Source organism: Stigmatopora nigra, chromosome 5 (assembly GCF_051989575.1).
Source record: "Stigmatopora nigra isolate UIUO_SnigA chromosome 5, RoL_Snig_1.1, whole genome shotgun sequence".
Taxonomy (NCBI): Eukaryota; Metazoa; Chordata; class Actinopteri; order Syngnathiformes; family Syngnathidae; genus Stigmatopora; species Stigmatopora nigra.
The window spans coordinates 11,806,303-11,833,921 of NC_135512.1; the positions used below are offsets into that span (position 1 = coordinate 11,806,303).

Genomic DNA, 27,619 nt, shown 5'->3' on the forward strand with positions numbered 1-27,619 from the left:
TTAAATAAAATGAAATAAATGCATTTAGACATGGTTGTATTGGAAATAATTTAATTGTTAGAAATACTGTACAATTATCACAATAATGTGAACCATTCCAAATTTCACCATTCAAGTGCCTTATTTTATTGTCCAGCAGTCCATATGTTAAGTAAAATTGACATTTACAGTAAAACAGAAGACTATAAATACATCATCACAAGTAGAAGATAAGCAGCACTCATCTTAAGAGATGTCAACAACAAAACATACACTACAATGGAATTGTAAACTAACTTTCAAGTATCAGGTGTCGTCACTGAGGTCATGTATTTAACAATAACTTATAAACTCTCCTTTAATAAATAAAGTCACTCATTTATAGAAAACTATGTACAAACAAACCTCTGCTTACATTAAAATATTAGCTACAATAAATACCATAAATTATTACAAAATAAATAAATAAATAGTTTCATTTTAGGATAAAAACTCCTTAGAGCTCAGTAGTCCTTTCTTTCAAAATGACAGTAGGGTTCATGTCACCAGTACGTGAGGAGGATGTGCTCGAGTTTATGACAAAGGAACCCGTATCTTCGATGTCAGGTACACGAAATGACGCTACTGGACAGGGTCCCTGCACATTATTGCACACAAGCTTCTGCAGAGATGCTGTATTAACAATGTCAAATCCTACACTGCCTCCAAAGGTGCTTGGCTTCCAGTATTCTGGTGAGCAGATGGGGTTTCCCATTAAGCCTTTTAATGAGAACGGTGCCCCCATTTCCACCATGGTCTCCCCAAAAATGGCATTGGATCTGGGTTTTTCCACAAGAAGGCCAGGGTAGAGCTCAACAGCGTCGACATCTCCATAAAGTTCTTCTAGAATTGCTGCCATTTCTTTTTCCCCTGAAGACAGAACAAGGAAGAAGGATATGAAATTTTACTGTTCATCAATCTACATTTTTGTTTATTTGAGGAGACGCACCTTAATTTTAGACTGGATACATAGTGTATGTTTATAATAGGGAGGTTTTAATCTAATTAAAACTGTCGGGTTTAAAGTTAACATGTCTGCCACAATGCAAAAATACACAAAGTTTTTTGGGGGCATTTAACAGCCTGTGTATGTGAATGAGAATTACTGTACCAGTACTTAAAACAGGATGGGTTTTGTGAAAATGGATGGAGGTATAATTTTACTACTATTTATTTTGTTCAATTGCAATTTCTCTTACAATCTCTTAGAATTTGCCTTTTCTTAGTTAAGTATCTTTTAAAAAGTTTTTCACCTGTGCTAAACTGCTGTAAGAAAATTCTTCTTTTACTTTACATCCTATTCACTGGACAAAAACGCTCATTCTCAACATGAGATGAACAGCAAGTCTAGCTTTCATCCACATTTAAAAGGTAAAGCCTGAGTTTTACTATATGATAACCTGTATTCAAATAATTTAAGATTAAGCTCACCTGTCAAATCTTCAAATGACTTGTATGGAGCCATATTGAATCTTTTCCTGTAGGCGTTCAAAGACTGGTAACGCATTTGTCTGCTGCCCTCTATGGACTTAATAGACACATACATGATTGGTCCAGGAACATTCTGACCACCAGCAACCTAAAAAAGCAGTGACAGAAAAGCTATTAACCATCAAGTATGCTAACTGTGAATGTCATTGTCAATAAAAATCGCACAAGCTCACCCTTCCAGCTATCTGCTTGGTGAAGGACTCGACCAGGTTGGCAATGCCGTGCGTGGTCACTACAGAGGTGTTGAAGACAAATTGTTTGTAGTTGTAGTTTTGCTCTTCAATATGGAAGGAGTCGGGCATCAGTGGGTGCCAGTGGTACAGGGTGTTAAACTCTGATGCAATGCGGTTCTGGTACTGAAAACGCTGGGTGAACAGCAGCTCAGGATCAAATTTGAGTTTGAAATTATAACCACTAAGGTGCTGCACGTAGTCCTCAATTACAATCTTGATGGTTTCTCCTGTTGGGAAAATATAACAGTCATTATTGTAAAAGTAAATCAGTGGATTGAGATGACAATGTAACTTTAAGCAGTGAAAATTTCCTCCTTCTGACGTAAATCCTGTTTCATAATATGAAGGTTAAAACCCCATAGAGTGCGCAAGACTCTCTAGGTGATTAGTGAAAGAGAACTTCCACTTTTGAAAACTTCTTCCTTATTCTAACCTCATAACAGATTTTCTCATCAACTCACCGATTAAAATCAGACGAGAGGTTTGAAAGAGACGTTCGTCATCCCAGTATGGATGGATTTCCTTTAAAACATCACAAACTCTGTTGTGTTCCCGCAACCAAATGGTGGCATACATCATGAGGCCGGGGACCAAGCCAAAAGCCTCGTGGCCCACAGCAAAGCGGTGAGAGTCAGGAACATGAGGAGGATAGTGCATGTCAACGCCCACATCTTTAACTGTTGGAGGGTACATATCTCCATCCAGTATCTGTAATTACATATAATTATGAGACACATTTTCCCTCTGAAAGGGAAGATATTACCACACACTGTGTCACCATGTACCTGATGTCTAAGTTTGCCATCTTTAAAAAGCCTCAGTTTGTGTTGCTTCTCCAGGTTGTCTCCATAAATGTGACTGAGGTCAACCTAAACACATAATTCATATTTAATATATACTACACTGAAATTGGAAATAATTTTTCAATGAGACAGCTAAAAATGTGCCCTTACCCCGTGTCCTTTTGCAAGTGTAAAAGCAGGACCTCTCTTCATGTCGCTTTTAAAAAATTGATGAGTAAAGTGCTGAGCAAAGAAGGCAAACATAAGGCTGGTGCCTTGTGGGTCAGGGATGAATTGTCTTCTCATCAGGAGCTTCTCTGCAAGAAGCTTGGCATCAGGGAGCTCTTTTTTACCTACATGAACAAATAAAACATGAAAGCAAGTCAGTCAAAGAACTTTGTATCCCTCGGCTTATTTAGCCAAATTCTTTTCAACACCATGCTACAATTTATAGTGAGCAATTGCAAATGAATACCATCTTTAGCTGGACTTAAAATAGGTTAACAAATCTGTTGAAAGAACCTGACTTAGCCAGTTTTTGTTTTTTGTATCCACCCCCCATAGAAATCTTGCCAAGACAGAAGAATTCCAATTTTCAAGACTACTTCCTCTGATGTAATGAGACTCAGCCAACCCTTACAAAATATTGAGGAATCTAAGAAAACAGGTTTTTCTGAGGCTATGATAGGAACACTTACCTACTGTTCCCATAGGGGTTGGGCAATCGTGCGGTACCGGGGGAAGGGCTCTCGTATAATACGAAAGGTTGGAATAGGCTTCCCAGTTTTTGTAATCGTAGTCTGCATTGTAGGTTGGCGGGCTGTCCACCATGTGTGAGCGGGCTACAATTAAAAAAAATAAGAATAGCTATTAGGCTTGCTTTCTTGATATCACATCACGTGGCAAGGCGCTCGGCTCAAACCACTTACACGTCAACACATATTTCATGATGGCATCTCTGAGAAAAGAGATGTTGTTGATGATGTTCCAGAAGCCCTTAAAGTTTGTCAGAAGATTGTGGACTGTGTTGGGTGTTGGTTTCAGGAGCACTTTTAACCAGGTAAGGAATTCAGCTGTAACGATCCAATATAAATGTTACTCACTCGAACAATGCAATATACTGATAACACCAGACAGATTAGATGTATTATGTACTCACGTGTTGTACAGTTTTGGCCATAATAACCAGTACGAGTACAGTCACATTCATAAGCGTCAGATCCTAGCGCTGTGCAAACACCTCTGTTCTGGCATGGCTCTGAACAACACAGGTTTCCTAAGAAAAATCAAGAGGCAAAGTTATTCATAAAACATAGTAACACATCAGATGTATTGGAGTTGCTGTTTTTTTTTTTTTTCTAATTTGACTTACCTTCCACACACACAAGACCACAGAGAGACAAGAGCAAAAGCGTTAGAGTATATTGGTTCATACTCCAAAATCGGCGTGAAGTTTTGATCTTCTTTTGGGTCACACTGCTCTCCACCTTCACGGTGTAGCACCTCTCTGAGAGTTGAAGGCTTGAATGTCCCATCCTGCCCACGGGAGCACCTTTTAACTCCAGCCTGGTGACGTCATCACCACTTCACTCAACTGATGCTCAATTGAGTCATGCTGTACCTCCCCTTACACATTACACCCCCCCCCCCCCCACCACCACCACCGGAATGGGAGTAATGCGCAAGAAAATAGGGGTTTCGTGTTTATAAATAAAATATTAATTCTATAATAATAATATGAATAATTACTATAACAATAATAATATTAATAATTATTATAGCAATGATGATAAAAATAAAATAACAATAATAATTATTATAGTTAATGTTAACATTATTATTATTTGTATTCTTATGATTATTATCATTATTAATATAATAATGCTAATAATAATTATTATTATTCCCATTTCTACAGGTACGTGGAAATCACTTTTAACTGATGATATAGAATATACCATAGATTCCCTTGGGATGGTTATTTACTAATAGGAAAAAAAAATCCTTATAGGAAATGTTTGACACTTATCTACGAGATTGAAGTTGAAGAAGATAATAAATATTACTTTTTTTCTTCCGTATTAATAGTTTACGTGTCACTCTTATTCAACTGAACGATTCTCCACAAGTAAAGTGAGGCACCGCCTCCCCCAACTAAAGTGGTGGAGTGGAACATTCTCGCGTACGGCATGACACTCTTTCGGGATTTGAGAGTTTAAACATTCCTTCGTCAAGGTATGTCTACTTTGCTTCCTCTCAGACACGCGTGTAAGTTTATAGTATTTTACCCCAAAAAGTGAATTTAGTGATCTAACTACGTTTGCGCAATGAGGAAGCTACGCTTTCATTTTTGAAGAGGAAAAATGCTTAGTATCGTATTCTTTTCGTGGAGCATAGTATAAATATGAGCATCGTGGATTTTGCACTTTCATATCATTTAATATGAACTCTATACATTTCCACATGTTATTATTGGGTTGTCAATGTAAAATGTGTCTTGATATTTAAGATGTGTTTTCAAGAAGATCCTTTTTTTATGTCCTGCAGCAAGCGCTAAACATTTTGGATCCTGATGGGAATTATCCAAACATTGTTTGAATTTGAATACAGATTAATTCAATTTACATTAACATTTTATAAATTATTGGGAAATTTTTAACAACGTGTCTTATGAAAACCGGTCATTCACATACATGAACACCACAAGCGCCACTGTATATTAATATCTGGTATAGTGCAAGTGTCAATTATTAATTATAGTTGATAAATGAATTATGCATGAATAAATATATTAATCGATGAATAAAACTTAAAAAAAAACTAAATGAAAATGAATGAATACAGACATATTATGTATGCCTATATAAATACATTAAATTTGCTAAATAAATGAAATAGGATTCATAACAAGCAGTATAAAAAATACATTTTTAATAAAAAAAATTGAGAATAGCCACAGTTCTTTTGTTCTTAGTGCTATTTTAAAAGTCAATTAATTAATTAAAATAGGGAAAATTATGCAATTGGAAATTAGAAAAAAAAGAAACAATGTTTAACCATTTTCAAGGTAAATAAACAGTGGATTAATTAAATAATTACTTAATTACATTTTAATGATCGATGCACGAGCCTCGTGCAATTAAACTGACCATACCAGCTTATAGGCGTTGGCTAATTTCCATGTCTACATGTGCTGATCAGAGAAAAAAAGAAAACAAAAAAAAAAGCACAAAATACAAAGGAGCAAAGATGAATAAAAAATAAGATAAAACATTTAAGTTTTTCCTTACTGATTTTATTATAGCAATAAATAATATCAATAAATATAACGCTAATATCTACTATTAACTCCACTGCCTCCCATTGACAACCATTCAGGCCAGGACTGCTTGTGAATGCAAAGTTTTCAGTGCCATTGATTGCACTGGACGTCCATCCAATTTTGATGCGATGATTGCCAACAATCATTTGCTGCGAGTCCTTCCCAGTTAGTCCAAGTGGATTTGACCTCTAGCTCTGTCATTGAAAGCAAATGACTAAAACAGGTGCTCCAGAAAGTGTTGTTTGCAGTACTTGAAAACTACATCAACTGCTCTTGTATGGCTAAAAACGATAACCTATCACCTACAAACGTCTTTTTCTTAATGGTGACCTGAGGCCAGGGGACACCCTGAATTTGTGGCCAACCAATCGCAGGCCACGAGAAGACGGACAACTATTCACACTTACACTCATACCTAGGGGCAATTTAGAGTGTCCAACTACCCTACCATGCATGTCTTTGGAATGTAGTAGGAAACCAGTCCACCTGGAGAAAACCCACGCAGGTCCGGGGAAATCATACAAACTCCACACAGGTGGACCGACTTGGATTCGAACTCATGTACAGAAATTCTGAGATAGAAATCCATATAGTTTAACAGTTGTGTTATGTTTTGGGGAAAAACCATCTATTGTGCGTCATTGCTCGTTTGTGGTGTTTCCCTCACATCCGGATACACATGGAACGTGTATTGTATCAACACATTTATACACACATACACACACACACAAACACCCACACATAGTCCTGCATGTGCCCATTGTACAGTGATGAACAAGGTCAGAATGAGCTGGCACTTGTAGGTTTTGGACCACTGAGGCAAACTACGTGACGAACTGGTTGAGCTCAGTCTCCCTACGTGCTCTCAAGCTCGTCAGTGATGGCACTATTTGTTGAGCAGTTGAAAAAACACTGGTTGATTCTCTATTACACACACGCGAATAGTGAAAGAGTATCAGTTCTGTTTTCACTGCTTGTATAAAGGATTTTATGGGTTGGGGGGCATTTTTACATTGAAAATCTTCCCTTTATGTGTGTATTTAAACATTGAATAGTAAGTTTGGAACTGTTGTGTTTAATTTTACAGACAGTGTGAACTAAGGATTGAGATGTGGTGGTCCTGAATTCACATCTTCAGGGATTCTTTCACCGCAGAGACACCATGGCATCCAATATAATTGTACGTATTCCTTATTGACTGATTAACTAGTCTCAGTCAATTCAACCAGTTCACTTAGATGAGAGTTGGCATTTTGATACAAGTAAATTAGTCCAAAATCTTTTAAACCCACTATAATTCATGGAGAGGTAAAAAATATCAAACATAGTGAGAGAATATTAAAAAAAACCTTTTTAATAAATACCTGTTTTTACAGGATAATCTGCTGCATTTCTTTTGGTACTAGGGTTTTACCCCTGTGGCTTATAGTCCGGAGAGGCTAATATACAAAAAAAAAGTATACTTGTTTTTATATTTGGATTGGGTGTATCTCATAGTCTGCTATGGGTGTATCTTATTGTCTGGTGCTGCTTTTGTTTGATAATAACAGCAATTATAAACTAGTATGACAATTTGCACAAGAAAAACAATTTGCACTGGAAAAACAATCTGCGAAGAAGATCAACATTTTTTCATGGCAGATTCTTCTTCTTTTTTTTTTTTAAATCAATTGAGTTCTCTGCTTTGGAAGCCCAAACTCTATTATTAAAATATTTTTTTTCCTCTGACAAGAGTATTAATTTCCATGATGTATGAGCCCTCATCTCCAGTAAATTTGTAACATTTCCTCGTACCTATGTCATTAAGTTGAACCAGAGTAATGTGAGAATCACCTAAAATGTTGTAGCTATTGTTGAGTGATTTTTTTTTAACTGCATAAATTTTCTCCTCTTATTTATTATGCTATATTGATTTCATGACAGGTGGTCTATTCATCTGATTTCATTTGTGACATTCACATTGTATTTTAGGTGGAACAACAATTTTCCCATAAATTCACAGTGAGAGTCATTCGGGCTGAAAGTGTCACCAAAGGTGCACTTGGGGACTTGTGTGAGTCTTCTTCATTTGTTTACATGAATTTTGCTTTTTATTTATATACTGAATATAAAATCTCTATAAAGTACGATACCATTTTAGACTGTCTGTTATTAAAACAAGAGAATACTATTTGGCTTTAAGATGAGTTAAAATTGACGTATTTTCCGACGTATAAGTAGCAATTTTTCATCATTTGGCTGAGCCTGCAACTTTTATTTATCTAAGTATTATGTTAAAAAATGCCATTAAGCCTGTTATTCTTCATTTGACTATTGTTCATTTTAAGCATGTTTGTTTTTGGTTTCCAATTAATTAAAGACATAATCCCTGCCAAAAATAATCTATATATATTTTTATGTTCATTGTGTAATCTTTGGCTGGTGCAATTTATGTCAGAAAAAAATCTGGTATTTTTTTTCAATTTCAGTGCGCTTGCAATGTTTTAAACAGTTACCAAGATTTGAGACTTTTTTTTTTGTTAATGCACAATTTAAAAGGAAAAAAAAACACAAATTATGTAAAAAAAAAAAGAAGTTTAAAGATGTATATTCTATTATGTTTGTCCAGTGGACACACCAGATCCATACGTGGAGCTGTTCATCCCGACAGCCCCAGAAAGCAGAAAGAAGACCAAGCACATAGACAACAACATCAATCCGAAATGGGATGAGAAATTTCATTTCATCTTGGACCCCAACCTGCAGAACGACTTAGAGGTTCGACCTGTCTTATTTTATCCTAAATATTAAATCTTATCAGGAATATCCATTTCACATTGACATTTCCAGTTCCTTCTTAACTAGTCGAAAATGGTTATTTTTGTTCCTACTCAGATTACATTAATGGACGCCAATTATGTGATGGACGAGACTCTTGGGACTGCTTCCTTTGACATTTCCAAACTCAGAGTCGGCCACAAACAGACGGAAACCTTCCACATTGGCAAAGTGAGCTATAACAAAATACATATATAGCTTCAAAATTCTCTCCAAGCTTTGTTACATTTCTACTTCAACAAAACATTTCAATGCCTCGCCTTATTGTTTTTATAGGCAACTAAAGTCTACATAGAGATGTTATTGGAGATATGGTATGTTGTTCAGCAAAAACATTACAATTAATTATTCTGAGTTACAGTATTTGATGATTTTTTTTAAGAGGTAAAAACAATTATGAAGGCTTGTAACCAAAACATCCCGTTTGTTTGTGTAAAATGCATATCTCTGTGCCTCCAGCACAAAGTTAGATTTACGCTTCAGCCCGGCTTTGTGTGAAAAGGAGAAGCGTTTCCGGCAGACTCGCAGAGAAAGAGTGATGCTGGGCATTAAGAAGTTACTAGACATGGAAAAGCCTCGAGTCCTTCCCAACTCACCCGAAGAGGTGAGTATGGGTGCTTAGTCCATCGCAGTGAACATTAGCATGCATTATCTTTTCTCATGAAACATGTTAAAGGTGTGATAATTACATGTAGAATGCGAGAGTAAGAATGGGGCAGGACAAGGAAGTGAACTAGGTGGAACATCTCCTCCCCCAGAATTCCTCAGTATGCACTTCGGGGTTTTTACAGCAGAGTATTTACTGGAGAAGTAAAACTGCTTAGTCAGAAGTTATGCTCAAGTTTCCCTTTGCAAAGATTCTCACTCAACGATGTCCTAATTAGTTTCTTTTGGCACAGATAAACGCAGCGAAAAAGTAGTCGGCCTGCTTTAGTTTGGATATGTCTTGATCATTAATGTAACTCCTGAAAGTAGTACATTTCACATAGTTTTCATATATATTCTTCAAGTATTGCCAGTTCTTATATCAAACAACATAAGATCCACAAAGGTCTTCAACATTCTGTTCCTATCCCATGGACAAAGTTTCATTTTCTTCACTTATATTGATTTCGTCTCATGCCCTTGAGGCTGGTTATAATCTGCAACCACACCTCGCCAAGTTCAACGGGTACAGGAAGTTCTTGAGGACTGAGATAGCCAGTTAATGTCTTCAGTTTAACATGTCATCATGTTACATTATGTTTATTTGGTGTCTGTCTTGGATTTGTCTGAATTCTAACATTTGCTGTGAGACAAACAAATATTGACACAGGACTTGACAATTAATACACAAGTAAGAATAATATCTAAATATTTGGTGATGTGTTATTTTAGAAATGGAGGACATTTTAAATGAGTAACATATGTTTCTGTTAAAATTAACTATTCAAGACCTTGATATTATATGTTATTCATTAATATGTAGCAGCACATCAGAAAAGTGAAAGCTTATTTTTAATGAATTTTCAAACCAAAATGTCCTGCAATTCTGGAATGACACATATTATGGTTAGGTAATGGAGGCCTAGAAACGAGGATAAAAATGTGTGAGGCTCATGCCAAGTGAATAAACATGCTTTCTCCATTAATGACTTTCATCTTGTGCATGCAACAGGTACCAGTTATTGCTATCTCGGGTTCAGGAGGCGGCTTTCGTGCCATGGTCGGCTACTCTGGTGTGATGAAGGCTTTGTTTGAGTCTGGAGTCCTAGATTGTAGTACATATATTGCCGGTCTGTCTGGATCCACCTGGTAGGTCTGACATATGAGTTAAAGGGGAAAGTGGGGAAGAAATAACTCCTCTTAGATTACAGTACCGTACTTCTTGCTTAAATAAATGCAATATTCATATGTTCTGTTAAAAAGGAGGGCCTATAAACTATCCTCTTTTTTCTTATTTTCTCCAGGTATATGTCCATCCTCTACTCGCACCCTGAATTTCCAAACAAAGGTCCAAATTACATCAACAAAGAACTGATGAACAGAGTCAGCAGTAATCCATTACGCTTGTTGATGCCGCAACATATAAAAAACTACATCCAAGCTCTTTGGATCAAAAAGGCTTCAGGACAGCCAGTCACTTTTACTGATATTTTCGGTATGCTCATTGGAGAAACCCTCATACCTGCGGTAAGATCTGAATATAACATGTTTCATTTCATTTCCAGGGGATTTACTTTTTTCAAAAGTATTGACAGGAAATTATATCAATTGTATTAGTAGGTGTCTTTTTTCTTTTTTAGAGGATGGACAGCAAGTTAAGTGACATTCAGGAGAAAATAAACCAGGCACAAAGCCCTCTTCCTCTCTTCACGTGTTTGCATGTCAAGCCAGATGTTTCTGAGCTCATGTTTGCAGGTAAATGTTGTAGCTACATTAACATTCCTGAAAACTAACAAAACCTGACCAAACCAATATGTAATAAGAAGAGAAGTATTTGACGAGCTAGGGCGGTGGTATGATTCAATTGAAAGGTGTGATGAACTGATTTGCTTGTTGCCAATGCAACCTCCACTGTTTTGTCTGCACATACCGCCAATTATTAACTTAAATGTTGTATGACTTCCGACTAGGCGGCCTGGTGCATGAGTGGTTAGCGTGTCGGTCTCGTAGTTCAGGGATCGACATTTCGATCCCAGGTGGGTTCTCACTATGTGGGGTTTATGTTCTCCCTGGGGTTGCGTGGGTTTTCTCTGGGTACTCCGGTTTCCTCCCACATACCAAAAACACGCATGGTAGGCATGTTGAACACTTTTGAACACCTTTGAAGGCGACCAATTTTTTTGTGCATTGGCCTCACAGTTCTGTGGGTGTGTTCAAACCCAAAACTGTCCTCACTGTTTGGAGTTGTGTGGGTTTTCTATGGGTACTCCGTTTTTCTCCGATATTCCCAAAACATGCAGGGTAGGTTGGTTGAACACTCTTAACACTAGGTATGAGTGTGACTGGTTGTCCGTCTACTTGCGGCTTCGATTGGCTGGCCACCATTCAGGGTGTGCCCCGTCTAATGCCCATAGTTAGCTGGGATAAGCTCCAGCACCCCCTCGACCTTTGCAAGGATAAGCAGCTCAGATTTCAGAATATTTCCTACAAAAGTTTAACTAGCACGTATTTGTGTGAATCTTCCCACACAAATTATTTTATCACTAAATACTAGTGTCCAAAAATGGATTAAGTACAAGAATTTTTAATAGCAGTAATTAGTTTAATATTTATGGCAGGTATGTTTGCGTGCATCTATTTGTCTATTTTTAGTTGCATGATTGCAGTTTTTGTTACTGTTGCCGCTAATGTGTCCTACAAGCCTGAACAAAAATGGCATGATTGCTTGAGGCATTGTGCCAGTTAACTTTCATTCATGTATAACCTATGTGGGAAAGCCCTCTTTGTTGAACCTGGAGCTAATATGAGCTCATATCGACATCAGACAGTATGTCTCCCATGTAAAACTATAGTGTTTGACTGCATTCATCTTAGAAAAAAAATTGGGTCAGCTCAGCCAGCGCTATCATGTCAAAAAGTGAAAAGTCCAAAAAACTTTATCAAAAGCTAACACTCATTTAGTCAACCAGCTTATCCCATTTAGAAGGGATATCAGCTAAAATGCAGAATTAGTTATTTCAGTGGTTTTTCTCAACATACAAAATGGTTATATTTGTTTAGGATGTTTTTAGCGTAGATTAATAGATGATTTTTTTAGTATGCATTTGGCAGATGTATTAACTATTGTATTTATAATGTTTGCACTATTCCAGAAATGTTTATAATGAGAATTTGTGTATACATTTCTTAAGTTTTTAAAATTAAGTTTTAAAACTTTTTGAATTGTTGCACAGTTGCTTAGCATATATGGGTGGTAACTACTGACTGGAAAAAAGTTTAGAGAGTCCTAAATTGTTTTAGTATGGCTTTTACCAAATATTTTCCTAATTCTTGGTTTTTAGGAGATCGTATTAGTTTAATGAGGAAAGAAAATGGGATTTTACATTGAGATTTCGTTTTCAGATTGGGTGGAGTTCAGTCCTTATGAAATTGGAATGGCAAAGTATGGCACTTTTATGAAACCTGACTTTTTTGGAAGCAAATTTTTCATGGGAACAGTGGTCAAGAAATATGAAGAAAACCCTCTTCACTTTTTAATGGGTGAGAAAACGTCCACATTTTTGTTGCTGATTCTGATGACTCTTACAACTGCAATTATTTGTTTTATTTAATGTATGTTTGTGCAGGTGTTTGGGGCAGTGCCTTCTCCATTCTTTTTAACAGAGTGCTCGGTGTGAACAAAACCGCCGGAGGCTCCACAATGGAGGAGGAGTTAGGTAAGTATTTCCTCCTTGATTGCACTCCTGTTAGGCTTTGCCTGTACAGGTTTCTTCTTCCTATCAGTGTTCTATAAATTACATTTCCATAGTAACACCTTTAGTGACACTTCCTTATTTTAAAGTTATATTTCAGGTTCCTAATTCTTGGAAATGTCAATTTAAATTGGAGCTTTGTTGACAGTTCCAATGATTAGCATTTTGATATTGTTTGTTTCTCAAAGAAACTCAATTTTAAAGATTGTAAAAAGAATTAGACCTTTTTCTTCAACCTATAAGAGCCAAAACAAGGTACAGTCATGGTAACCATGTCCAACAGTTGAGGTGATCATTCGTCTACATATAGTGATCTAAAATTGTGTTAAAAAATATATAATATAGGCTACATTTTCCCACGTCCTTCTAAACTCAGGGTCATCAGAAAATCTCTTAATTTAAAAAATTTTGCCAGCTGGTTGAAGTGGTCGAGTGGTTTAGGGAGATGGGATGAAACTAGAGTACCTGGAGGAAACGCATTCAGGCCTGGCCAGACGTTTGGTCGCCCGGACGTTTGGTCGCCGGACGTTTAGTCGCCCGGACGTTTGGTCGCCCAGACTTTTGGTCGCCGGACGTTTACCCATTCAGGCACAGGGACAACATGCAAACTCCACCCAGGATAGTTGGGGCCCACCTGGGCTGAAACCCTCGATATCATAACTTTGAGCATGGTGTGGTAATCACTCATTCACCATGCTGCTCTGCCTAGAAAAATTCATTCAGTCATTCATTTACAAAACTGGTGACAGACAACCATTCGCATTCACAACGACACCATCACAAAATAGGAACCGATCCCACGATGCCCACACTGAAGTCAGGCAAAAGAATCACTGCATCATCAGGTAGCTTTATAGTAATAAATAACGAGATGGGATGAACTGACAGTCAGACAACATGGCTTTGGCTTTTTATTGATTTCTGTCTATTTTTCTGATAGATGTTTCAGGCCACTTTCATTCAAAAACATTTGTCTTTCAATTTAAAAACATTTCTCCTAAAGCCTTGTGTTTCATTGAAATGTTAGACATTTTAACAGGTTTTTTTGTCAGCTGTGGTTTTTGTCTTTGGAAAGTTTCCATTTTAACTAAGTCTCTTTCCTTTAATTGAGTCACCACTGACCGTAATCGGCGCATGCTGAGCTTCCGATGTCATTCTTGTTTCTTTTGTGAAGTCATGGATTGGTTGTTTCACTGTTGGGGTAATTGTAGATGATTTACTACTCGTGGGAATATTTGCCACTGTTTCCAGTTCTCTCCAATTGTGGGCAATTTCTGTGGCCATGGTTTGCTGGGAACCCTTAGAAATGGTTTTGTAACCTTTTCCAAAGGGAGACTCATTTCATCACTTTGCCTTTCATGTGTCGTTACATTTCACTCTTCTTTTCGCTCCTTATATCCCACTTAATTTTGTTCATAATTTTCACCCGTTAGAAGTAAGTCCTTTCTAGTTTATATTCTCAAGATGCCATCATTGGTTTTTTAAATGTATTTTTTCATAATATAATTTTTAAAGGTTATGCATTTGACACATTTGACAAGTGCTTTTATACCTGTTCCAGAACATTAAATTGCTTCGTATGCTGTGTCCTCAATGGGTCAATGAGACGAGACGATAGTGTTGATGCAATTTAGAAAATCCCTTTCGTAGTATAAAAGCGTGTTTCTGATTTTACTCATATTATTTAAAGCATAAGAGAGCTCTGAATATAAAAGGCTTTCATACAAAAGACAATGAAACGGAAATGGACTTGATAAAAAAAGTATAGTTGTTTAGTGTTAGTCTGTCTGTTATTCAGAATACAGTTCGGAGGAGTTTGTTTAGGAAAATCCATTTGCTTATGATGACCTTTGGATATTCAGAGATAACGCATGATCAAACCAAATATGGGAAAACTGTTAAAAGATTTGTTTGTTTTTTATTGGTTTCCTCTTGACAATGTGTTGCTTAGTAATCATTGCTCTTGCATAAATTTACGTGGTTGTTGCGCCCGCAAAAAAAGTTGAAAAACTAAAACACTGGGTTTACGTTACCCGTGCAAAATTCATTTTTCTCTGATAATTAATTTTCTGAAACGCTTATGCTGACAGGAGGGACCAGGGGGTGCTGGAGCCTACCCCAGCCAACTATGGGCACCGGGTGGGGGACACCCTGAAATGTAGGCCAGCCAATTGCAGGGACAAAAAAACTGACAACCATTCAAGCTAAAACTAATATTAGGGGAAATTTAGAGTGCTCAAGCAGCCTACCTTCCACTTGGCCATTGTGCCGCCAATTGCAAAACTGTCGCAGTTAAATGTTGTATTGTTGGTAGCGTACATATGTGGTTGTGCAAAAGTTCATCAAAGTTGAAGTGTGGCATGTGATTTTGCAACTTTACAAACGTCACTGCTTCTTCCAATCCATTAAAACTTTATTTTTCACCTGTTGTGCCCTCTCAAATGTTTCATGTTTCATTTTCCAGAACATATCAAGCCACAACAAATTGTTGGAGAAGATAGTCTCGACAACGAGGACGAACCTCGCAAAGGTAAGCTAAAATTCCTACAAATTGCAACGTTGGTTCTCCACTACTGAATCAAGTCGGTTAACTCATTAAGACAACAGTATTCTTTAATTAATTTTCTTGAAACGCTTATCCTCACAAGAGGGGGAGGGGGGGTTTCTGATGGAGCCTATCCCAGCTGACTTAGGGCACCTGGAACACCCTGAGAGCAAGGAGGCAAACAAACATTCACGCTCGCACTCATACTTAGGGGCAATTTAGAGTGTTCAACCAGCCTAGCAAGCATGTTTTTTTTATGTGAGAGAAAATTGGAGTACCCAGAGAAAACCAACGGAAGCCTGGGGAGAGCATGCTAACTTTGAACACTGAGGACCCACCTGGGATCAGACCCTTAACTCCAGAAATGTGAGGCAGATGCTCTAACCACACTCTCACCAGGATGACATAAAATTGGCGTAAATAGAAGTGTAAATATTGACACTTTTGTTTTTCATATCAGAGGAAGATTTGCATTTATGTAAAGGTTAACATCCAATGTGTCATCGTTGTTCCATCTGGAATGATATGTCCGCCATGACACTTATCAAATATCTTGAGGTCAATACTGAATAGAGGAATAGATGAAAGGCACATCTTTGCTTAGAAAGTGTGACATATTACTCCTTTGATTGAGATTTCTTCTCAAAATTGTATTTATTTTTTATTTTTTTATTTCTTGTTCGAAAGTAACAACTATTGCAGTAATATAAATGAGATATTTTGACATTCGAAGCAATATCCTAAACTTCTGGAAAGAAAATTGTAATTTCTGTCATCAAATCATCAGGTTTTCGTCACGATTTCATTATGCAAATTGAATAATTTGATATTTTGCATTTACAGGCATATTAACTTCCTTATGATATTGACCCAAATAATGTGCAAACCAGTAGACACTTCATGCAGTATCTCAGAAATACCACGTGTGAGGATTTTTCTTAAGATTTTCCCTTTAAAGTAACACATTTGTACTCCCTATTAAAACCATGAAAATGGAGGTGAATTGTAAAGAAGGGGGCGTCTTATTTGAGAGAAATTGTCAAATTCAACAATTTTAAGGCAATTTAAAGTGTACAGCTTTTACGCGGAGGCGGCTAATATACGAGAAAATACGATATATGTTTTCCCTCTTTGTGCATTGTTTGCCTGATGCGACTTATACTTAGGTGTGACCTAAAGTCTAAAAAATACGGTATCATTTTTTTCAGGTGGCTCAGAAAACCAGGAGGCAGAAGACGAGTACCATCGCACTGCCCAGGCCAGCTGGGTTCAAAGGATGTTCACTTCACTCTTTAGTGATTCAGCCTTGTTCAACACCAGAGAGGGCCGAGCTGGAAAGGTTACCAAACTCCCTTTTGGAATTTGATCTTTAGAACTATCCAAGTTCAAATGTTCATTTCTGTTGCTCTTCTCATTTGACCAGGTGCATAACTTTATGTTGGGATTGAACCTGAACACCAGCATGCCTTTTTCTCCTATCAATGGATTTGGCTGCTATGAATCTACACCAGAGGAGGAGGTGGATGCTGTCACAGGTAACAACAACAAGAAATTAATATTTTGTTTATTCTTTTTAGATGCACATTGAGTACAATTAGGCTTTGGATATTTTTTTCTCATAACTTATGATGGCAGTTGCTACATTTTCTCACATTCATTTGGAGTTAGACTAGGTCACACAGAGTGTATTCCTTGAAAGAGTGGATTTTAACTATCTTCCAGCTTTTATTTGTCAGCGATAGACATGGGAAACCAGAGATAAATTCATTTTGATAAGTAGGAATCTATGTTTATCCATGCATGTGTGAGCACTCATGCTCTTGGAATGAGTCAGCTGATGTTTGTTTTCTGCAAATCTTGCCAGTTAAAATTAGATTTTGGGCTAAAGTTGTAAGTTCATTTGTTTCATATAGGTGATGTTAAGCTCAGAAAAAAAATATACCAAGCATTTTTCTCAGAGTATGTTTCAAATTGTATATTACGGACAAAATTTTAAAAAGTATTTCGGAAGAAATTGTTTCTTGCTACTTTTGTACATTTTTTTTGGATGGCTACTTTTGATCTTGACTTTTTTCAAGTTACTCTAATCTTTCATGAGTAATAGTCTTGACTATTCTACTCACTCTTGTGTGTTTCCAAAAGCATAATTGCATACTTGACTTGCTTCCCAAACTCTGTACGCTCATGGACATATTCCATATTCAAAAGCCTAAGGTGGGCTGAACCCAAGGTTGCCACAATCGAAAGGGGCCTATTAGACAGTGGCACCACTGTACTAAATTAGGTCAAACTATTTCATTCCTCAACTATGATAAAAGCAGAAATGTAGGATGTATTATTGCGAGACTTCAGAATTTTTACCTGCTTGGTGGAAATAACTTAACTGAGCTTGGATTCATTTTAACATTTAGTTAAATGAATGAGTTTAATGCTAAAACAAAGAGACAGAAGATAATAGTACTGTGTGGCTTCACTGTTTCGCAATATGTTGACAAAATGAACTTTCCTCATCCTTCTCATGTTGTTAAAGTGTTTCTGTGCCAACATGTTTGACATTCCTGAACTCATCATTTATTCCATTCCTTGACTGATTTGTACCCTCTCAGACCCGGATGAGTTTGACCGTATCTATGAACCTCTGGATGTGAAGAGTAAGAAGATCCACGTAGTGGATAGCGGCTTAACCTACAACCTCCCCTACCCTCTCCTTCTGCGACCTCAACGTGGCGTTGATCTTATCATCTCTTTTGATTTCTCTGCACGACCAAGTGACTCCAGCCCGCCATTTAAGGTCTGACTCCACTTTATTCTCTGGAGAATCATACAAGCTAGCATTTTTTAAACTTTTGTCTTTAATGTAATTAACTATGGTACGTTAGCTCTGATTTTGAACAAAATGTAAACACTGAACCAATGGTTTCCATTACACCCCTTTATTCATACACAAGACAAGTACAGTAATACCTTGAAATACCAGTGCCCGAACATATGAGAAAATTCAAAGCAAATTTTTATCTTGAGATATGAGACAAATTTGAGATACAAGCATACGAGATGGTGCCCTGATGCAACCATCCGGGTAGCAAAATTAAGGGAAAAAACAATGGGTCCAAAGCAAGCCAATGCAATGAAGGGATAACTATAATTTTTAAGATGCGCAGTGACATTCATAACGAGATGGAGAGCCTTAGTTTCATGTAGTTAAAAGATATACATTTAGGAAGAGATAGTGTGACCAAGTCGATAATCTGTGAAAAATCCAGCGAAATCTCCATTAACTTAAAAGTAAAGCATTTGAAAAAGACACCGTCTGAACCCTTGAAAGTATCGTAATCTAAGTCCATTTAAGTTCAATTTAAAGTTTATGTTCACTCTCTCATCCACGGTAAACGTTACCGTCTGTCTGTACTGGATAATATCACGTTTCAATATTGAACATTATAACCACTAGATAGGTGGTGAATTAGAACAAATAAAAATGGTTTTCCATGGTAATATCCATTTTTTAGTATTCTTTTTCAGAGGGAGGGAACATATTTATTTGTATTTATTCCATTTCTAGGGGAAATTTTGATTTGAGAAACGAATAAATTGACATACGAGCCTGGTGCCGGAACGCATTAAGCTCTTATCTCAAGGTATTACTGTATATATTTTGAAAAACCACACCATGTATAGCACCATCATGCTAGAATTCTACAGACTTGCTTTAAATTCAATTCAATCAGTTATTGTGGCAAGAACTGTGATTTGAAACTCAATGCATACACTATACACAGTTTTTTTTGGTGTTATACCATTGCAAGCCCTAAATAGGCCTTTTTATCCTTTTTAAATCCATGCACCAGGAGCTTCTGTTGGCAGAAAAGTGGGCTCGTATGAACAAGCTTCCATTCCCGAAAATTGATCCAAAAGTCTTTGACCGAGAGGGCCTCAAGGAATGCTACGTGTTCAAACCCAAAAGAGGCGAGAGAAACTGCCCGACCATCATCCATTTTGTCCTGGTGAATATCAACTTCAGACAGTTCAAAGCGCCTGGTAAGTGTGTACATATGGTCGGTTTTCCACATGGTATGTGCAGAAAAAACATTCAAACTGCACCGCTTTGTTGCATTTTACCGTAACATCACATGAGGCATCGCTTCCTTGAATTCACGCAATATTTCGAGAAGACGGATAATTATTTTTTGCCATTTCAGCCACATAGCTACCGATTAAATCCATGCGCTCAGGGTCAGGGATATTAACGGAAAGGATGCGTCTTTAAACCCACATACATTTTGCTGCCTGGAATTGCGTGTGGACACAGACAGAAACAGCAGCGGGTCGTGTGTGTGTGTTTTATGAGCTGTTTGTGAGAATGGTGGTTCCTTGAGGAGCCAGGTGCTGGTAGGGAATCTGTCACTGCTGTGGGAGAGTTATGTGTAAACTGGCCATTTATCATGATACAAAGACATCCTAGCACCTAATCTTCATCTCATCATCTCTCTAGTGTCTCTTAACGCTCATTCAAGCATGTGCCCACGTACTTCCGTAGCCTGTTTATGGAAATACGTAATTTTTTTTTTTACTAACCGGCAGTATATTCCATAAATGGACTTGTAGTTTGTAGAAAGGGGCAATATCCAGAGTAAATGCTGAATCCGTTTCCGTTCAGTTGCTTGCTTTTTCCAGATTGCTTTTTGTCTGAGAATTTTCTTAAACAAGTAACTGATGCGTCATTGGTTAATTTGTTTTACAGGTAAACCCAAGTGCGGTATTTGTCCTATAATGCGAGCAAGCGGAATTCATGTATAGTGTTTGCTCATCTTGTTGATGTTTCTGAAGCAGGTTCAGGATAAATTCCCACTCATTGCATTATTTACAATTGACTGGTGATTAAACAAGAATGAGGTGGAACCAGCATCCAAACCAGCCTTGACGTAAAAACTGTTACGTTCTTTTGGCCAGAGGCTGGCAAACCGGGGTGGTAGGCAGAACAGTGTTTGAAATATTTTGAAAAGTTTAGAAAGTATTTTATGAATCTCACTGGAATTGGCATTACCATATTTTCACGACTATAAGGCGTACTTAAAAGTCTTAAATTTACTCCAAAATAGACAGTGCGCCTTATAATACAGTGTACCTTATATATGGAAAAAACTGAAAACGAAAAACGAAAAACCACCACTGTCGGATATTAAAAAACACAAACGCCTGAACTGAAACAATACTGTTAAATATGGAGATGCCATCTTAGTTTACAAAAACTTCCATCATATAGCTCCTCCCCCATTGCAAGATTTTATACAAAAAAATCCAAAACATCAACAATGGCTGGCTCTAGAGGTGACTGTGTAGTGAGTGCTTCATACCTGGAAGTCAATAGCAATTACCGTATTTTCACGACTATAAGGCGCACTTAAGTCTTAAATTTTCTCCAAAATAGACAGTGCGCCTTATAATACAGTGCGCCTTGTAATACAGTGCGCCTTATAGTCGTGAAAATACGGTACATGTTTTGTAAGTGGGTATAAAAATGTACTTCAAGAGACCTGTACATTCTCTCTAAGAATCGTGGTTCATCAGATTACTCACAAAACACCCATTTTGATTATTTATTTGCAAGGTGTACCAAGGGAGACAGAGAAGGAGAAGGAGTTTGCAGACTTTGACATCTTTGACGACCCAGAATCGCCCTTCTCCACTTTCAACTTCCAGTACTCCAATGAGGCTTACACACGACTCCACGACCTCATGGAGTTCAACACACTTAACAACTTGGAGGTCAGTCGATCAAGTTCCACAACCTTAATTCTGACTAATCCTCATGATTGGGCAATCGAGAATGCTTTGGATATTTGCATTGTCAACCGTGCAGTCATTTTCATATTATGGTGCAACATTGAAACTTTCTACGGTGAGTACAGGGATTATCAAGCGGAGGCGTGTCACTCTTTGAGAGCAGCCAGATTCTAATGGACTGTAACTGAGTCACTTCTGTGCTAGATGCTGAGTCAAATGTGATGCAATGGCCAGATAGATCATTTAAAAATCCCTGCTGATTCCAGGCAAGGTTTTTTTAAAAAAAATTATTTATACTTTCCTTGCTCAGACGACATTTGTTAGGTGCTTAAACACTATTTTGGCATGTGCTTGACGACATGACTTTTTTATGGTTTAGGCTTTTGTAAAATAGTGATAAAAAGTGCTTTGGGAAATGAAACACTAAGAAATTGAAGATAGATGACTATTTGGCTGTTTACCATATATTTGCTACTGCAGTGGTAACTGAGCTCGTATGTCTATTTTCTCGTAACTCAAACGAACATTTCCCATAGAAATGAACTAAAAACAAATTAATTCTTTCCATCCCTCTGAAAAAACACCAAAAACAGGATATTAGATTGGAAAAATATTTTTATTTGTTCTAATTCGCCATCTATTAACATTTTTGTACGGTAATGCGCTCGTAACATAACATAAACAAATTTAAATGAACTTGGATTACGATACAGGCACACTCAAAAATACATTTAATCTAAGTTTACAGTCAACTTAGTTCCAATTTAGTTTTAAATTTTGATACCTTTCTTCTCCCGGGTTGGCTCTATTTGCCCCGCCTCTATCCTGACTTTCAGATGCAACCTATCAAGGGTTATTTGCTTTTGTCTTCGCTGCAAAATATCCCCCAAATGATGCTCACAAATGTACTCACAATAGGATAGCGCACGACCACTTGCCAACAAGAAGTAGTATATGCGCCATTTGCACTGACAAACAGGAAAAAAACACTGAAAAAAATGAAACGCTCCGCCCAGTTCTCGCAGAGACATTGCACAAGGGAGTTGCGACCAGAGAGATATTACATGTGGGAGTTGCGACCAGAAAGACAGGGCCCACAATGTTCTTATGAGCAACCTCTGGCGTCCGCTGTCTGTTCGTATATATCAAAATTTGTCTCGTATCTCAAGATAAATATTTGCTCAAAATTTTACTCGTATCTCAAGATAAATATTTGCTCAAACTTTTACTCGTATCTTAAGATAAATATTTGCTCAAACTTTTACTCGTATCTCAAGATAAATATTTGCTCAAAATTTTACTCGTATCTCAAATTGCTCATATGTCGGGGCACTTGCATGTTGAGGTACCACTGTAAAGACAGAATAGCGCTAAAGATAGTTGCAAATTCTTTGTGAAAATAATGATCTTGCTTGTGTGAAAACTCTGTAAACTGTAGTGTCTCAGCTCAACTCATCTTTATTTTGTCTTCACCTTAAGAAATAGGAGCAAAATTCTGCTAAATATCAGACATAAAAATACACAAGACTTTAAAACTTCTGCTAAGCTTGGTTTTCTCCAGGCGCCCAACACGGCCTCTCACATTCCAATTGTCATTGTTAAAAGTTGATTTAATGGAACATGATTTTAAGTCTTCACTGAGTAGTTTGAGAGTGCTGGAATAGAAAGATTGTGAGGTAGCAATATGGACATGCTTGATGTATCAGAAGGTTTGCTGCTAAATTTATTTCAAATCATTGCTATAATTGCTTTTAATTATTTGTCAGGTTACATAAAGCCTTTATACCAGACCTGGGCAATTTCTTTTTTTAAACTGGCAAAGGGAGGCCACATGAAAAATCTTACAATCAAACAATGACTTTAACTTTTTTTGGTTTCAGTATTAATTAGATTCGCTGTTAAAATAAGGACATGCTGGTCCCATTTTCCTCCAAAAATGTCAGTTTCTGCTTAAGGTTACTTTTTGTAGTCTGTCGTTACCATCAGCTTTTCGCCTTTGGGTTCAAATTTAAATATTTTTTTACAAATTTTAATACAAGTGAGAAGATAATTTTTGTTGTAGAAGATGAGAGTTAAGGCAATGCCATGTGACACTTTTGCAATATATCAGATAGCTTGATGCAAACCCTTTAATTCCATGTTCAAAGAAGAATATCAAGTTTATTTTGTATGCTTAATTACAATTACCATTATTTTTATTAAAAAATATAGGCATATCATAAAAATAATTACATATATATATATATATATATATATATATATATATATATATATATATATATATATATATATATATATATATATATATATATATATATATATATATATATATATATATATATATATATATATATATATATATATATATATATATATATATATATATATATATATATATATATATATATATATATATATATATATATATATATAGATATATATATATATATACATATATATATATATATATATATATATATATATATATATATATATATATATATATATATATATATATATATATATATATATTTCCAAACAAAAACACAATTTTAACCACATTGTACAACACTCAACATTAAACTAAAAATTTGAGATTATTACTTTTTTTCAATATTTAATTGGTTCTTTTGCAAAGAATTTTCTCAAAATCCTTCCAAAATGTTCCTCTCCCAGGACAAAATAAATGCATAATGTCTCAAGTTCAGACTTAGAGAAAGTGCATTTATAAACAGCACCAAAAAGTCGTGCCTGATGAAAGTTCAACTGGTGGCAACTATTCTGACACGTGTGACTACACATTTCTTTTTTGTGGTTTAGTTTTTCGTAAAGTATTCCAATTTGGCACTGAGTATGAAAGAGCCACAGACTTGGCAGACATTCTCTGGGAGCCAAGCGTCACCAACTCTTGGAAGGAAATCTATTACAGCCACTTCCATGTGAAATGTTTCATATATGAAACAAGCCGACCACCAACTTTATATATATATTTATATAAACAAAGGGTAAATGGACATTAAAGTTAATTAGTTAATATGGTCTTATCTCATCTCATTTTCTGAACCACTTTATCCTCGCTAGGGTCGTTGGTTGTGCTGGAGCCTCTCCCAGCCGACTTGTAGGGGACCCCCTGAATTGGTGGCCAGCCAATCGCAGGGCACAGTGAGACAAACAACCATTCACGCTCACACTCATACCTGGGGGTAATTTAGAGTGTCCAATCTGCCTACCATGCATGTCTTTGGAATGTGGGAGAAAACTGGAATACCCAGAGAAAACCCATACAAGCCCGGGGAGAACATCCAGGCCCCCCACTGTGAGGCCGGCACACTTAACACTCAGCCGCCAGGTTAATATGGTATATCTATTGTTTTAATAAATAGTATTTAGAATGAAAATACACAATGTAACAATTTGGTCTGGATCAGTTTTATACATTTTTTAACCCAACGACGATCCTCGATATAAAAAAAAATCCAATGAAATCCATTGAATGAGTGAACGATTACTACAATCCCTCCTAGTTTAATTAGAGGCATGTCCTCAAATGCTCCCTTTTTTCAGAGAATTTGAGAGGGTTAGGGTTACTAATACACACCTTAATAAACGCTGGGTTACGCAACAATTTATATTTACGTAACTCACACGCTTCGCAAGCCTCTCTGACTTGCTTGGATTTTAGTGAATAAATATTTGCCAATTCATGTCTTGTTAAAAACAACAACTTTTCTTTTTCAAGGTGAGCTGATATTTTTTTTAAACATGACCTGCAGCTATAAATAAGTGCCTCACCCACTTCTGCCTACACGTGAGCATATCTAGACTTTCAAAGTAAAAGCAAGACACTTGTATTGCCCATCCAAAATAATACTTTATTTTTGAAGGGGTTAAATGCAACTTTCTACAACGTAACACCATAAAGATACTATTGTTGGAGTTAACTTGTACTTTCCTCCTTTAGGTGATCAAAGACGCCATTAAAGAGCGCATCGTCTCTCGGAAGGAGAATCCTTCCAACGTCACAATGCCCTTCTCCCTTAGTGAGATCCCCAAGAAGAGATTTCTCAAAAGGAAACTTGAAAACAATCCCTGGAATAACCATGGAAACAAGAATCAGTAAACAGTTTGAAGATGAAGACTTTAGACTGACTTTTTGATTCCCTTTGGGCATTTTCTTATGGGAAAATAATGATGACTTGATGCTGAATTGGACCGAAATGGGATTTAGTAATGGTGTTTACTGGTTAGAGCTTTAGAAACACTGAAAAAAATTCACCTGTCTTATTTGCACATACGTATTCTGAATTTTTTTCACATTAGAAAAACCTGATATTTGGTTTCCTCTTGGCTGAGACTGGATGTCAACACTAAAAAATATGTGCGCATCAAAAGATCAATGCTCTTTCCGTGTCATCTATAAATTCCTTTTTAAGATCTTACTATCCTCAGTTAAACATTTAACGACTAGATGTTTAAACTTGCTTACAGGAGCAAAACACATCTGCTAGATATGATTTGAAATTATACTGAGAGCCTTTTAAATGCACCGTAAAAAGCTTTGTAGTGTACCCACTGGTAGCCCCAACATCTTTGCAATTTTATCATGCCATTACAATATGTAACATATTTTTTTCTCTCGTGAGATGACTCGTCTAAACATGACTGATATCAAGAGAAGCTTGTAACCGTTTGTTTAATGGCAACTTGTAAACACACCAATATTTCACTGTTGTTTACTCACCTAAAGGGTGGGAAAGGGGAGTGCCTTATAGTCATGCGACCAATGTACGGAAACAACACCCGAAACCATAGAAACGGGATGACAGTGTTCCCTCGCTACTTAACGCTTCAGCTATCGCGGACTCAGAGCTTCGCAGATTTTTTTTCAGGATTTTTTTTTAAAGATATTAAGTTAAAATTATAAATTACATCATTTTACAAGAGGTGGAAACAAAATATTCAATAAGAATTAGTAATTGCATCAAAAAAAGGCCAAAGAAATGGTCAATAACATGGTGAGAGTTCAGGAATTGCATTGATGACATCAGGGCTGTTTACAGGCGCATTTTCACTGCCCAAAAAAAAACAATGTTCACAACTCCCAATAACGATGTTTCTTACGTGCAAAAAAACTGCAGGAGATCCTCCATCCAGACTACTATGATGTTTTTGCTTGGTGGTGCTTTTGTGCCCGTGTTATACGTTTATTTAAGCATTTTTTGAAGGGGCACGCCTACTTCGCGGAAATGCAGCTATTGCGGGGGGTCCCGGTTTCCATTAACTGCGATAAGCGAGGGAACACTGTACTTCTTCTCCCATTAAGATTAAAGTTGCGTTGATTTTCCTGAGTCTGTTGTTTCAGCTTACGCATTTACCGGATTTATCAAGTTTGTCTTCCCGGGGCCATTTCCTCAGTGGCTTTTGTTAACGTCAACACGGAGCTCAAATCATAAGAAGATGGGAAAAAACACAATAGGAGCACACAAAATTCCCAATGTGACACATTACAAATGTCAATAAAGGCACTGAGCTTTACCATTTTACGTGGTTGAACAAGTGAATAAGACCCCACCCAAAAAAAAGGTCATATGCTGGGAAGCAAGGTTGTGTGAGGGCATTATAAAATAACAGCTCGCTTTGAGCGGAATTTTACACACTACACCTACACCCTCCAGCATTGGAAGCCTGGAATCTGACACATTACACCAATACCCGCAGGGGCTCAAAGGCTGGAATTTTACTCTGAAATGCTTCCGACCACTATTGTACTCATGTTTCAGGACTCTCCTTTGAAATATATATCCAGTAAAAAAAGGTTTACTAAATGTACTGTTAGTAATTGATTAGTCCACATTATAAATGTTTGTCTAATTATTTCTTATATTGTTTTTTTTGAGTGGTAGCAATAGAAATTGAGATGTGTAAGTAAGATTGATGGAAAGTCAATTTTTAAGGGGGTTTAGTGTGCTTGGTAGTCAAAGCTGTCTTAAGAAATTATTTTGACATTGCTGCTGAACTGCGAATCACATTATTCAAATTAAGTAATTATTTAGGTCTATTATTTGTTATTTTATGAGGTGCACTGAATCACACCTACTAATTTGTTGGTGAGTGACAACTGTATAGAAAGGAATCAAATAATAAATATGTAATGACGAAAAAAAACACATTGTGCTCGTTTTTTAAATATTTTTGCTGTGACTTCAAATCAACTCAAGCCTGCAAAAATA

The 27,619-nt window shown here is 36.7% G+C and overlaps 2 protein-coding genes across 2 annotated transcripts; one reads left to right on the top strand and one right to left on the bottom strand.

Annotated features, from left to right (window-relative positions):
* Window positions 1-34: 34 nt before the first annotated feature.
* Window positions 35-4,051, bottom strand: ptgs2b (prostaglandin-endoperoxide synthase 2b). The gene is made up of 10 exons (XM_077716841.1): window positions 3,897-4,051; window positions 3,684-3,800; window positions 3,454-3,597; window positions 3,223-3,366; window positions 2,696-2,877; window positions 2,528-2,611; window positions 2,204-2,450; window positions 1,683-1,969; window positions 1,450-1,597; window positions 35-888 (listed from the first exon to the last, which is right to left on the bottom strand). Exons 1-10 carry the CDS (start codon window positions 3,955-3,957, stop codon window positions 476-478), a joined length of 1,827 nt encoding a protein of 608 aa, XP_077572967.1. The 5' UTR covers window positions 3,958-4,051; the 3' UTR covers window positions 35-475.
* Window positions 4,052-4,629: 578 nt separating this feature from the next.
* pla2g4ab (phospholipase A2, group IVAb (cytosolic, calcium-dependent)) lies at window positions 4,630-27,548 on the top strand. The gene is made up of 19 exons (XM_077717727.1): window positions 4,630-4,759; window positions 6,934-7,026; window positions 7,818-7,899; window positions 8,455-8,603; window positions 8,721-8,834; window positions 8,940-8,977; window positions 9,123-9,267; window positions 10,321-10,457; window positions 10,613-10,835; window positions 10,949-11,063; window positions 12,711-12,848; window positions 12,935-13,024; window positions 15,525-15,590; window positions 16,814-16,944; window positions 17,029-17,140; window positions 18,212-18,396; window positions 19,454-19,643; window positions 21,214-21,371; window positions 25,351-27,548. Exons 2-19 carry the CDS (start codon window positions 7,009-7,011, stop codon window positions 25,507-25,509), a joined length of 2,250 nt encoding a protein of 749 aa, XP_077573853.1. The 5' UTR covers window positions 4,630-4,759; window positions 6,934-7,008; the 3' UTR covers window positions 25,510-27,548.
* Window positions 27,549-27,619: the final 71 nt, after the last annotated feature.